The 13,075-nt window shown below is 40.0% G+C and overlaps 1 protein-coding gene across 2 annotated transcripts in view; it reads left to right on the top strand.

The window, feature by feature from the left end:
• The first annotated feature begins 1,203 nt into the window (after nt 1-1,203).
• The window catches only part of LOC106956419 (proline-rich transmembrane protein 3), a 21,340-nt gene continuing 9,468 nt past the window's right edge, over nt 1,204-13,075 (top strand). Inside the window, exons 1-3 of one of the 2 annotated variants that reach the window (XM_015047245.1) lie at nt 1,204-1,619; nt 9,397-10,193; nt 11,086-11,373. In XM_015047245.1, the coding sequence (XP_014902731.1) occupies nt 9,461-10,193; nt 11,086-11,373 (1,021 nt within the window). In that variant the 5' untranslated portion in view covers nt 1,204-1,619; nt 9,397-9,460. Of the gene's footprint in view, nt 1,620-9,396; nt 10,194-11,073; nt 11,374-13,075 lie in introns of both variants that reach the window. The other variant, XM_015047244.1, reaches the window with a different exon arrangement.

Below are 13,075 nucleotides of genomic sequence, written 5' to 3'. Positions count from 1 at the left end.
CCAGAAATGTTCAATTTTTGTCTTTGACAAACTTTGGATAAGTCCTGACAAAGCATGCCTATGCAGAGAAAACTTGACTCCAGCCATGCACAATTTTATCAGAAAATCCTCAATGGTTCAAAGGGGATCATTGAGTGCTGCACCTTGGTCTGTTGACTGCTAACCGCTGGAGTGGGCTGCTTGATAAAAAATAAAGGCTGTATATTTTTTGACACAGTACCATCACTCATGTGCATTGCATTTTAGAGTGACCGGTAAGCCAACATACATGTTTTTCTTCTTTTTTTTTTTTTTTGACAAAGTTGGATGCACAGGGAGAACCATGCAAACTCCATGCAGAAAAGCGCTGGGCAGGATTTGAACCCAAGACCTTATTATTATCAAGGAATTGTGAGTTTGTTGCATAGTGGTGCAGTTGGTAGCACTGTTGCCTTGCAGCAAGAAAGTCCTTGGTTTGATTCCCAGCCCCTGGTCTTTCTGCATTGAGTTTGCATGTTCTCCCTGTGCATACGTGGGTTCTGTCCAACAACATGACTGTTAGGTTAATTGGTCTGTATAAATTCTCCTTAGGTGTAAGTGTGTGTGCGCATGGCTGTTTGTCCTGTGTTGCCCTATGATGGACTGGCAACCTGTCCAGGTTGTACTCCGCCTCTCACTCGTTGACAGCTGGAGATAGGCACCAGCACCCCTTACTAACCCCTGTGGGATAAGGGTGTAAGAAAATGGATGAATGGGAAATTTGAGCCTTTTATGATTATCCTATCATGTGAGTTGTTAAAATATCTAAAAATCAAGAGAAATGAATTATAGCACAATGGTTAATTGCATTGGTACAAAATTTCTTGTGCACTAACAGCATGAAATGGCAAAGTGTGGGCACAAAATGGGTACATACTGGCAAGATTTAAACTGACCTGCAGCAACTTTGTTGAACCTTTGATTGAACCAATTACAAAGAGAGATGAATCTGCCCTTTTCTTTATTGTATTTTTTAATCACCATGTTCTTTTCCAAAGTGCTATTTTTTTTAATTCGTTGCACAGATGTGCTTTTGTTGTCAGAGCATATTTTTCCTTGAGGAGCGGGGAATAGCTACATCTATAAAGTATCTCCATTTACTTGTGCAGGTTTAATACTCATAACACGAGTTTAATTTAGATTCGAAGAAACACCGCTAAGAATCTGGACTGTGGTTTCTACGCTCAGTTTGATGATGACAATCATATGTACCCTCAGTTCTACTGTATGAACAGGTAGATATGAAATGACAGTCAAGAAGTAGCCGCCCGCTGTTGCGTAAGAACCGTGTAAGGCGACCGGTTGGTCGGTAAAGCAGAAGTGTTTATCCGCTTGTGAGGAAAAACAGTGAGAGGGAGGGAGCGATGTGGAGAGAGATGAAGAGGACGGAGGGGGCGTATATCCCTTCAGTAGCTCGTGGTTAGGGGAAGAGGCAGCGATAGTAGAAGGTAGCTGGACATAGAGGAAGCCCTGGTGGTTCTTCGGATAAAACGAGGAAGACTACATTTTTCTGTCATTATCACAGAATGCCTTAGTCCCCTCCCTCCCTTCCCAGCCTGCCGCAACAGACGCCATCTGAAAGGATCCGGACAGACCTGCAGGTACGTCCTCCAGGCACCGACAGTTGCGTAGCAGCCGCTATGCGGGGATTCATTGCGCATTAATACTGTAGTCACGCTGCCTTTACCTGTGCCGGGCCGACTCACCGTTCAGGTTCAGGTTCCCACGCTACTAACCTGGGTTTCATTTAGTGGTGGTTGATAAAGGCTTCAGCTTTTTATTGTTATTATGATTTCCTGATTAGTAGTCGCACAGTCTTCATCCTAAAGGGCGCCAGGGAAAGGCTGGACAAGACAAATTTCACCCGGTGTTGTGCCGCAAAAAGCGCCCCCACCGATGTTAGGACAGTAACGGCGTTGCTACTCTCATTAATAGTTAACAACGGCACCCTGATACTAATTTGTTACCCGCAAAGTGTAATAAAAGCTGCAAAGTCCTGAAGAACAAAGTTTATTGGTCTCATTTTTAGGTTACACGAAGTTAGTGTTTATTTTTTAGCTACATTGACTTGGAATTTATTGGCTAATAAAACTGAGCAGTGGAAGATTATGGAGGATCAGAAGTGCCATATTTCAATAAATGAATAAATCATTGTATACCTACGTATATATAGCATAAAGTACACACTTCAGCCAAACAATAGAAAATCACCAAATAGTTTCTTAATTTAATTATTTCAACGTAGAGTTTAGTCTGTCAATATCAAAGTCAGTGGGTCCAATATTATCAATATTATCATAGTTCAGATCAAATCACACTATTAGGTCAAATATATAGGGCCTATTTAACAAGTTACAGTGCTAGAGTCTGAAACCTTTTTGGCCATTTCTGAATTTGACTTATTACAATAAAGGAATGAAATCACAAGCATGCTCAATAAACTTGAATTTGGAAAATTAATCAGATCAGAGAAATAATTCAAATTACAATTGAAATACAGCGAAGCTATGGACAAATACTTCCCATTTAAAACATGTAATTTGAATGCATTCCTTCATTAATACTAACCCAAAATAAACACAAGGAAAATGTATGTCCCCATCTCTTCTCAGATGAAAAGGATATAAGTAGGAATCCAAGGAAACTCCCTTTCAGACGCCTGTAGGATTAAACTAAGTCATAGTGCATTGCCAAAGAGGAACCATGAAATAAATAACTGAACTAGGCGTGTTATTTACCATTGCACTTGCAGATTAATTAAAAAAAAAATATTGGCACATTTTGTCATTTCTTTATTTGATGAGTTTGTTTCCAATTTTTTTCTTGGAATTGTGAAAAATAAAAAGGATGTTTTTAATATACTTGTTGAATTGTGAGGCTGTTAATATTTCATAGATGCCTACAATAATTTTATTAACCTTTACAGACTACTGGAATCTAGGAGAGTTCTGACAGATTACCTTAATTAAAAAAAAAAAAGCATCACAACCCAAAACCAACACTTACACTTTTAAGAAGAGCTTAAGTAAGATTTTACAGCTGGTTTGGTTAGGTCATAATGCGGAAGTCAACTCAAGAAGTACCGAAAAGGGAGTAATATGACTAAAGATGACTTATGACTATGACTATGGCTCTGGCATCAAACAAATTATTAATTTCACTGTCTTCTAATGTTTCAAAGGCTTTTATTCTGACAAGATGAACAGAAAGTACTTTTCGTCACAGGAACAAACTCTAAAAACGAAACCTTAAAGGAGACAGTGAAAAATAAAAGAATAGAATAGAAATATCCTTTATTTCCAGTTCTATTATATCTGATAGATTTTAAAGTTGCTCATCACTTCTCTTTATCAGCCAACAGTTCATTTACTGACAAGTTGTTTGCAACCTCAACATAATTTTATTGCATCCAGCTGCAACAATACGAGAGTCTTGGGTTCAAGCAGAGCTGTGGTTAACTCTCTGTAGTCTGCAAGGTTTATGACTTGTGATGCCTGTAATTTATTCCCCTGAGAGTGTCTTTGTGGCTTAGTGGGATTCAAAAGCCGTCTCAAAAAGTCAGCAGACTTGCTATCTTTCAGGGTGTGTTTCTGGCAATGCGCGGGAGCTAATTAAAACATCAGAGTCCGAACATGGTTGAAAAGATTGTAAAATTTGTGCTTAACTTTCTTTCCATGGTTCTCCAGTCACGTGATTTTGCTGACAACTTGCATATAAAACAGAAAGAAACTGTCTGCAGGTCTCCTGTTTGAGGAAAGACAATTTGTTAAACAGAAAATGAAAGCATTGCAAGATGCTTCCATCTTGCAATGAAACTGCATTTAATGCATTTAACTGCATTGAAGCAGTTAAATGTCATTTAATTTTTATCAAAGTCAAAAAATTCTATTAAAGTGAAGTGTTTGGATGGTAATCTGATAATGGTGGAAGTCATATCCAATAATGACAGGTCAAGGGAAAATTGGCTGATTCTGGTCTTTGGCTGATCAATTGGTGCATCTGTAATATTCTGGTTGCAGTCGCAGCCTTTGATCAGTGGTTCACTTCCCCGATGAGCTTTAGAGATATTCTGGGGTCCATCACCTTTCACTGGAACATCCTCTCCATCAATGATCAAAAACATGCGGAACTGTTTCTGGAGCCTCTTTTCAACATCTCCTGTGTGGTCGATTTCTGACGTTTTGACTCCCCCCAACCTTCCCTACACACACACAAACACACACACACACACACACACACACACACTGGGAGGCCTTCTTAACAACCTTCCTTGTCTGGGGGTAGATGGATCAGTTTGGTCTGACACTTATATTCTGTGACCTCACCTGGAAAACTTTCTGGAAAATCAATTTTCCAGGTTAGGAGCTCAAATGTCTCAAGATCTAACAGTGAAACTTGAACAAAATAGTGAAGGGCATGTTTTTTTTTTGTTGTTTTTTTTGTTTTTTAATGGTACTGGTAGTAAGGCGATACAGTGGGAGCTATTTGGAAACTGTGTGTTATTTCAAGGTGTGGAATTTTGTAACGGTTAATGGAAGGACCTCCCCCGTGACTCACATTCCAACACAACCACACATGCTCCTTCTTTCCCTTTTCTTCCTGTTTCTCACATACCTACATATTCACATACATTCACTTCCTAACACACCCACCCACGTTTCCACAGTCAGGACGAAGTACAAACAAGTTATACATCTGCACAGCTTGCTGATGGCTGAGCAGTAATGCTTTACGGTTATACACCACAGAGGAGAGAGGCGCTTTACATTTAGCTCCATATATGTTTATGTCTTTATATTCCCAACATAGTTATTTGCACCTCTTACAATCCCTCTCAACTTCTGCCTATCTGCCCCGTTTCTGCAGAAAGCCGACTTTCTGTAGCCTGATTCTCACCACTTCTTTTGTCATTTTGATATATGCTCTTTGTACACTTTCTCCTTTAATTAACATTGCAATATTTCCTCCTTATTAAGCTTGTTAGAACCACCTTTACAACAAATAAGAAAACCAGTCCAAGTAATAATAGCTATGGTTCAAGTTATTTCACTAAAAGGTTAGAATTCCTTAATTTTCTGTTTTATATAAAATCAAAATCTTCAAATCAAGAACCTGTAACTTTTATTTTACTCCTTACCGTTTTTGTGGTGTATCCTGCTAGATCCCAGCTGGCACCTAAAAGAATGCCAGAAATCAGCATCAGCCAAGAAAAGCTTGACTAGCACGTCTCTATTCTTCACTGATGAGTGAGACCATTAACTAACAGAACTATTGGAAAATGACCTACTTGTGAAAATTGCATGTTTGGGCTTGCCTTTTTTAATGTTTATATTTGCATTTCTTTTGTACTTCATTGCACTCCACATGTTTCTGACAGTTTAGATTAAAAAATAAATTACATTTCAATCAACTCAAGACACATGTTTTTAGTTTAAAAAGTTCCAATGTACCCAATTTCACTAGCAGAACCAAAACACTGCTGGTCTTTGACACATAAAATCAAGTTTGAACCTTTAACAGAAGGAGACAGAAAGTCGTAGAGGTCTAAGCACCAGCAGCTGTGCAAAGCAATTGCCAGATTGCTGTCTGCAATTGGCAAAATTGTGATTTTAATCAGGAGCCATCCAATCAATTACTACGTAAACAAGATTCCAGCCATGACTCGGCTTTCTGTCCTTCGCGTGGTACTTCATGTACTCTGTGCTAAGAAAGCTGTGTTGTCCTCAGACCTTCACTAAAAATCTAAACCAAATTGTTGATGAGAAGCATTTGGATTGGTCTTAGTTAAGAAGACTGATCCTAGACTGGCAACAGACAGATAGAATCGCTCTAGCCAATGGAAACTTCACACTCTGTCATCCTGTCTGAAATCTAGTAAAAAGAAAATGAATGTTTGCAAGTAGGAGGGAGTCTCTGCGCACCCCACCCACATCCCTACACACATACACACACCTCCCAGGTTTCTTATGGAAAGTTTGTGCATTCACTCGTCATATTAAAACATAAGTGTGTAGACATGACATCAGTGCTGCGACGATTAACTGATTAGTAGCAGCTGTTGCAGCACTTACTCATCTGATTGTATAACAGCCAGGATATACCGTGGGCTAGGAGTTTATAGTAATCTCCAGATTGCTGCCTGCTACTGTACAGTTGGATTTTATCCACGGGCATTTCCTGCATCAAACAAGGCATGCTTTGTGCAAGTAAGAGTGACGGCATGCAGGCAACATGCTCACCATGTTGCATTTTAAATTCAGAGTGAAGTGTCTCAGAGAACCCCCTGGGCTTTACGAAGATAAAAATACTCGGGCCATGCACCCATCTGCCGCCCCCCCCTGTGAACAGTCTCAGAGGAACGTAATTTCTATTTGTGAGCCTATAGTGTGCGTATTTTAGTCACTGTTTGAGGGATTCTGGCTGCAGCATGCACACATGTGTCAGGGTCAAGAGAATGAACAACGTTTGCTCAACAGCGTACCGAAGCAGACATGAGGAAGGCTGATTAGTGGTGTCTGACTGAAGTGATTTGTCCTTTTTCCCCCAAATTCAAACTGTTTGGATGAGCTGAAACTAAATTCACTCTTATTTGTATTGGTCCAGTGGACCAGAACATTCTGCTCTGTTTTTGGCTTCTGGAAAAGAGATTGATTAATTGTGGCAACATTTCAAAAATAGAAATCAAGAGTTTCTCTCAATAATCTCTGCTTTGTCTCAGCATATTCTCGTATTTCTGACCATAGGTTTACACTCAAATCATTTGTATCTAGGTGGAAATAGTGTAACATACTCCATTACCAAAGAAGTAAGTTGAGAATGCACACCTGCATATGGAACTACATTGCAGTTTCTCTCTTTTTGCATAACTTCCTGGACTGATTGCCACGTTTGATCAAACCAGTTCACCATGCTGCGTAGTTTCCATGTGTCCATGTCTTACTTTTATGAAATGTCTGCCTTTGTTTCTGTCACTTTGTATTAACGAGCTTCTCCGACTCCCCCATCATCTGTTCTATATTTGCATCCCTCCACACTTCTCTCCGTATTAATAGTATTGCCAGTCTCCTCGCTTTCATCAGCTTGCCTCATTGTGCCCTCTACTATCAGCCACATCAAACCTCTTTCACCTTCTGTGCTTCTCTATCTGTATTTTCTCTTCTCTTTTCAAAATACCACTTCCACATCACCAGATTCTGGCATTGCATTCCAGTTATTTTGTTCTGCCTCTATCATTTGGATGTTATCTACCATGCAAAGCTGTGCAGCTGAAAAACAAGGTAGAAGAAGAGAGGGAAAGGGGGTGGAATTTGTTTTTTTTGTTTTTTTTGAAAATCGAGAGACAGAAGATGAGGTAGCTGAAAGAGGAAAAAAAGTAAACACTGACGCTACTGTGAGTGGGCGGAGAGTGAGATGTTCTAACAGTTGTATTCCTGTACACACTGATGTTTACAGGAATACATGTGGACCACTGTACAGACTCACTAAACACAAGATTTAGATTTCCTGAGGATGCGTAGAGAATTTCAACCTGGATTTTTTTCGCATGTATAAACTGCATGCTCACTCACTTGCACATTCCCAGACACATTTTCCATATACTCACACAAATTACCTTTAGCATGTTTGGAAGCCCAGAATACACGAGCAAACCCTTGTGTGTGACTACGGTGACTTTTCTGAGGTCTAATCATCATGGATGTGAATGGATGCAGGGTGACTCATTCACAGCGAAATAAAATCTCCCATAGCCACTGATTTCTATTTTCTGAGCTTCCCCTTCCCTTCCAGCTGAAGTTTTACTTTGTGCCGACACTGTTCCCAAAGGTTGTCTCCCACTCTGAGTCATAGGTAGAAACTGACGTGAAAGAGAAAGATTTATGCAAGTTGGAGAACAAAAAGATGGGTGTTGCGGGATTTTACTGGCAGTTGTTTGGTTCGATCACTTCTAAGAATGCACAGTCCTCAAGGGCCTGGGGGAGTCGCATGTCACCTGGCTCTCTCTCATATACGACGGACAGCCTCACAGCCTCTGGCATCATGACTCGGATAGCTTGTAAATAAGCCCTCCTACTTAGAAGCAAACACAGAGAAGACATGTGGAGGAAATAATCTTGATATTTTCCCAAAGAACCTTTTAAGGCACAGATAGGGGGAAAAAAGTTATTATACCCATCTGTCACTGACTGAAACCATCTGTGACTCCCTTCATTTTTGATTTGGTCTGTCATTTTGATTTACCACAGAAAGTTGAAACCAGATATTCACAAACACAAAAGCTACATGACCTTATTATTTTTTGCTCCTGGTCTGACCAGTTTGGTCTTTTCCCATTTTAAGTCAGAAAGAATTACCAAGATTTTTTCCTGTCTTGCTAAATATCAGAATAACGAGAGAGAATTTTAAGAAGTACACCCAAACACCTTATAGATGTATTTTGAAGCAACACCCAAACACTATGCTTTTTTTTATTTTATTTTTTTTGGAAAGAAAAGCAATCAGGAACAGATATCAAGAAGAACGTTTTGGATCTCCACAAGTCTGTTTCATTCTTGTGTACAAGTTTCAGATACCTGGAGGTGCCACTTTCATCTGTTCAAACAAACTTACACAAGTATAAACGCCATGTAAATGTCTGGCCTTTACAGCTTTCTGGAGAGAGACGTGTTGTGTATCCCAGAGGTCAACATGTTTTAGTGCAAAATGTTTGCATCAGCCCAAGAACCAAAACCCCTTCGGAAGAGCTTGGCTGATGCTTTGTCATTCATAATAACATGAATCCTGTCCCAACATGGCCTGAAAGGAAACTCGGTAATAAGGTGGAACCATCACTCCTAAAGCAACGCAGGAAACCATGCAGTCATATATAAAGGAGGTTAAAGGAGAAACTTGCAAACCTGCCAGGACAAAATTGATCAATTGTGACTTTTAAAATACCTTTAGCAACATACATAAAGAACATGGTTAGCACTACAAAACTGCACTCTCCGTTTGTATGCTCTAGAGAATGTACATTTTTATCTTAACTCCAAAAGGCTACCAACATATCCAAATCCATTATGTACCATGAGAGAATAAAAGCTCAACAAGATAAAACACAGTGACATTGCTGTCCTTTCTTCAGCTTTCCTGGCACCTACTGAAAATTATGCCCTCTCACATCAGAAAAAAGATCTGTTTGTCTTTTAAACAGCCGGTCATCAATCTCGGCTTACCGTACTGAAGATCACCCAATTCCACTTGCAGGACATTTTCTTTCTGTGCATTTCTAAGGTTAAAATTACTCTAACAAAATAAATTAAAAACGTATCAGTCTTTTTAAACCTAATTCTGTAATTATCTCTGTTTAGTTATTATGTATTTTCTCCTTTTCCCCAACAGTGGAAGGATGGTGTGACAAATAAGCCCCAATTCCCTGAAGGTTCACTTCGCTTCCTTGCTGAATATGGCTCTCAAGCTGCTCCTGTTCCATACCTTGATCCTATTCTTCTTCCATTTATCCGGTGCACAGACCATCATTGGTTCCTCCTCTTCCTTCACAACTCTGAACTTGCCTAGCAACCCACCTTCACCTACCAAGCAGACAATTAGATTCTGGCCTTCTTTGCCTCCCAGAGGACGCACCGATCTTCCCATCAGAGTAACAATCCGGGAAAGGTTTACAGCTTTGAATGCAGTGGAGCAGGGGCATCGGATGATCCATCCAACGACACAGCTCAACCCATCTTTAAGTTTTACGCAATCTCCACAGAATTTTACAAGGGGGCAAATTGCAACCCAACCAATTGTCTCAAGACCCAGGACTGACACAGCTAGTTTAACATCCATCAAGGCTTTAAAAAGGGAAGAAGCTGCCATAACTCCACCTTTTCCCACTTCGCCATCCCATCCAAGTCTTGCAGAAGAGAGATCAATCGAACGCTCAGAGGATGTTGATTCCCAAGGGTTGGGATCAGGCAGAGCCCTGGCAGAGGAGAAATCAACTGGTCATCAACCAACAGTTGCTGAGGAGATGGCTCAGTATCGACCACAGGCGCAGACCATGACCTCCAAAGTTACGGACGAAGAAACACCATCACTGGATTATCAGAATGATGAAACTCACCTGTTTTCATTGACAACCATCAGTGCAACCTCTACAGTAACACAACAAACACCTAAGGCTGTGGAATTAACGGGTAAGATATTTAATTATGAAGCCTATCTTTATGACCACCTGTCTAATGATTGTCCCCCATTTGCTGCCAAAACATCTCTGACCTCTTGAGGCATCAAATCCACAAGATCAGATCAGATCTGGTGCTTAGATGTTAGTAAGGGATCCTTTAGGTCAGGGGTGGGCAATCCTGGTCCTCGAGGGCCGGTGTCCTACAACTCTCAGATGTCTCCCTGGTCCAACACACTTGAATCCAAGAGCTGAATCACCTCCTAAGTGCAGTCCAGTTCTCCAGAGTCCTGCTAATGACCTCATTATATGACTCAGGTGTGTTGAAGAAGAGAAATATCTAAAAGTTGCAGGAGACCGGCCCTCCAGGGCTGGAGTTGCCCACCCCTGCTTTAGGTCCTTCAAGTTGTGAGGTGGGAGTTCCATGAATCAGATTTGTTTGCCCACCTCAGGATGGATTGGATTAAATCGGGTTTTGGGGAATTTCAACATATCAACACCTCACCGATTAGTAGGAGAGGTCTGAGTCATTATAGAAGACTAATTTCACCCCAATTGGTTTGTGGGGTGGAATGTGGAATTGCAATATCACATGAAACAAAATGTGCATTCTGACACTTTTCTCTACCAAAATTTGCATCTCAGCAATTTAAGCTACAGCAGTTCATCTGCTGGCCAACCTTAACTCAGCATAAGTGAGCATTGGCTGCCCATGCTGCAGACTTGGTAAACACTTGAATATCTTCAAATAATAGACATATTTTTTTACTTCACCTTTCACTAGTCATAATGTTATGTGATATCATCAGATGCATGTAACAGTTTCATAGCTTTTTGAAGTTGGGATTAAATGTCACTTGAATGTCTCAAAATATATTATCCTCCATTTTTAGGTACACTTGCAGCAAATCACCCTTCCAGTGACCGACTTCAGCCAAAGCAGGGCTCCTCTGCTGTGACATCTCCGAAACCCACGTCAAGCTCCGCTGGTAAACAGCCACAGACTGCAGGACAACCTGTCACAAACAGAAGCCCAGCTGGTCCGAATCCAAACAGTTCAACAGAACAAGAAACCCACACATCTACAACTGGTCTCCCACCTACTCCGGAGGCTGGTTGGACAGTTACAACTCCAAGTGTCAAAACAGCAGAAAAAGGAAAAAATACATCGAGAACTACTGTGCCGTCGAGAGGTAAGAAACAAGAATCTACATGTTCTGGAGTTACAACCACTTTCAGAGTTTCCTTTGTCCTCTGATCATTCAGAAAATAATTATTTATACAGCTGGAACCTTTTTCTTTTTTTTTTCTTTTTTTTTTTTTTTTTTTTTACTGGAAAAGGCTTCAAAGGAAAGGAAAAAGGAGACAAGTTTTTCCATAGGAAGGGGGGCTGTAGTTGGGGTCAACAAAAGTGAGCGACTAAAGTATGAGCAGGAGGTGAGAGGAAGTGGGTGGGTAGGACTGAAGGAAAAGGGCAAGAGGGAAGCAAATAGGGTCTCAGAGGAAGTAATGCAAAGGAGAAAGTAGACAGAGAGGGGGACGGTGTGGGAGAAGAAAGGTATATGGAGAACAGAGAGTGGGGATGAAAGTCAAATGCAGAGAGAAAAAGATGAAGGGAGGCGAGACAGTAAAAAATAAATAAAGGAACATTACACATGGAGCTCAAGAGACAGTCACAGCACATTTAAAGGGAGGCATTACTGGTAACATAACCACGCTTTTCTTAGCCGATCATTTTTGCAGCTGTTCTTTTGCTTGAAGTTCAGTTCAGTCAAAGTCGGTGTCTCCCTTTTAAACCCATATTAGGAAGTAAGAGCAGCAGTGCTTAGTGTACAAAGAACACACAGGTTAATTCAAGACACTTGGGGTTGTCTGATGAGCATGAAATGACTAAACAGTATACTAGATGTATTTATGTTTTACTCAGTAACCACAATACACGTGTGATAAACAGTACAATGCAGTAACTTTGACGAATAGCATGCCCTCATCTGTTTACTTCAGGGCAGTTTTTCCAAAACGTTTCAGCTTCTGACTCCCCAAGTACCAGTGAAAGGGCTTTTTGATCCCAACTAACCAGTTAAAGATGGTTATTATAGCAACAGAAACAATATCAACTACCAGTGAATTTAATTTTGCTGCAAGAATTTTTAGCAGTACATTCTTTTTTTATAAATTTATAGCATAAAAAAAAAAATCTAAAATAATTTATTTATCCGAAAGGGGAATTGAATATTATTGGAACTCATAGCCAAGTATTTTCAAAGATCTGCTGTGATTATTGGTGATACTGTGGGCAGGATGAATCTCCAGAAGCAGTCAGTCTTGCAACAAATTCGAAGAGGCCTCTGACTGAGGACTGTTGCTGCATAATGGTTTCATCACCGTCATGACAGCGGTGATAGTATGTGGGCAGCAGAGACAGTATTCCACAGGGACATGTCCCAGATGACATAATCAGTTCTTGAGAATCCACCTAATTTGTTTTCCTGCTTCTTAACAGCCATGTTTGCCAAATGTAATTTCTAAGGAACTGTGATGGGTGACACTCCTTTAGCTTTCACACAATGAGTATCTGTGTTATTTTTCTGAATAAGAATGTGAAGTTGGGAGAGGGGCACTGCTGTGTTAGTTTTATTTCATTTAAAGGACTTTAAATGGGAGGAACAATTAAACTGCAGCTCTAAGTTTGTAACTTCTAGTGTACATTCTTAACATTCTTAACACCTGCATGCATAAAAATATATTTCTCCATTTAAAATATATCACACTTAACAGGTTAATACACATACGTGTATGTTGCTTAATATATATATATATATATATATATATATATATATATATATATATATATATATATATATATATATATATATATATATATATATATATATA

The sequence above is a fragment of the Poecilia latipinna genome, unplaced genomic scaffold (genome assembly GCF_001443285.1).
Source record: "Poecilia latipinna isolate Pla-1442-1.1 unplaced genomic scaffold, P_latipinna-1.0 Scaffold816, whole genome shotgun sequence".
In the NCBI taxonomy this organism is placed as follows: domain Eukaryota; kingdom Metazoa; phylum Chordata; class Actinopteri; order Cyprinodontiformes; family Poeciliidae; genus Poecilia; species Poecilia latipinna.
The sequence above is the reverse complement of the archived record's forward strand: the minus strand, read 5'-3'. Positions and strand labels throughout refer to the sequence as shown.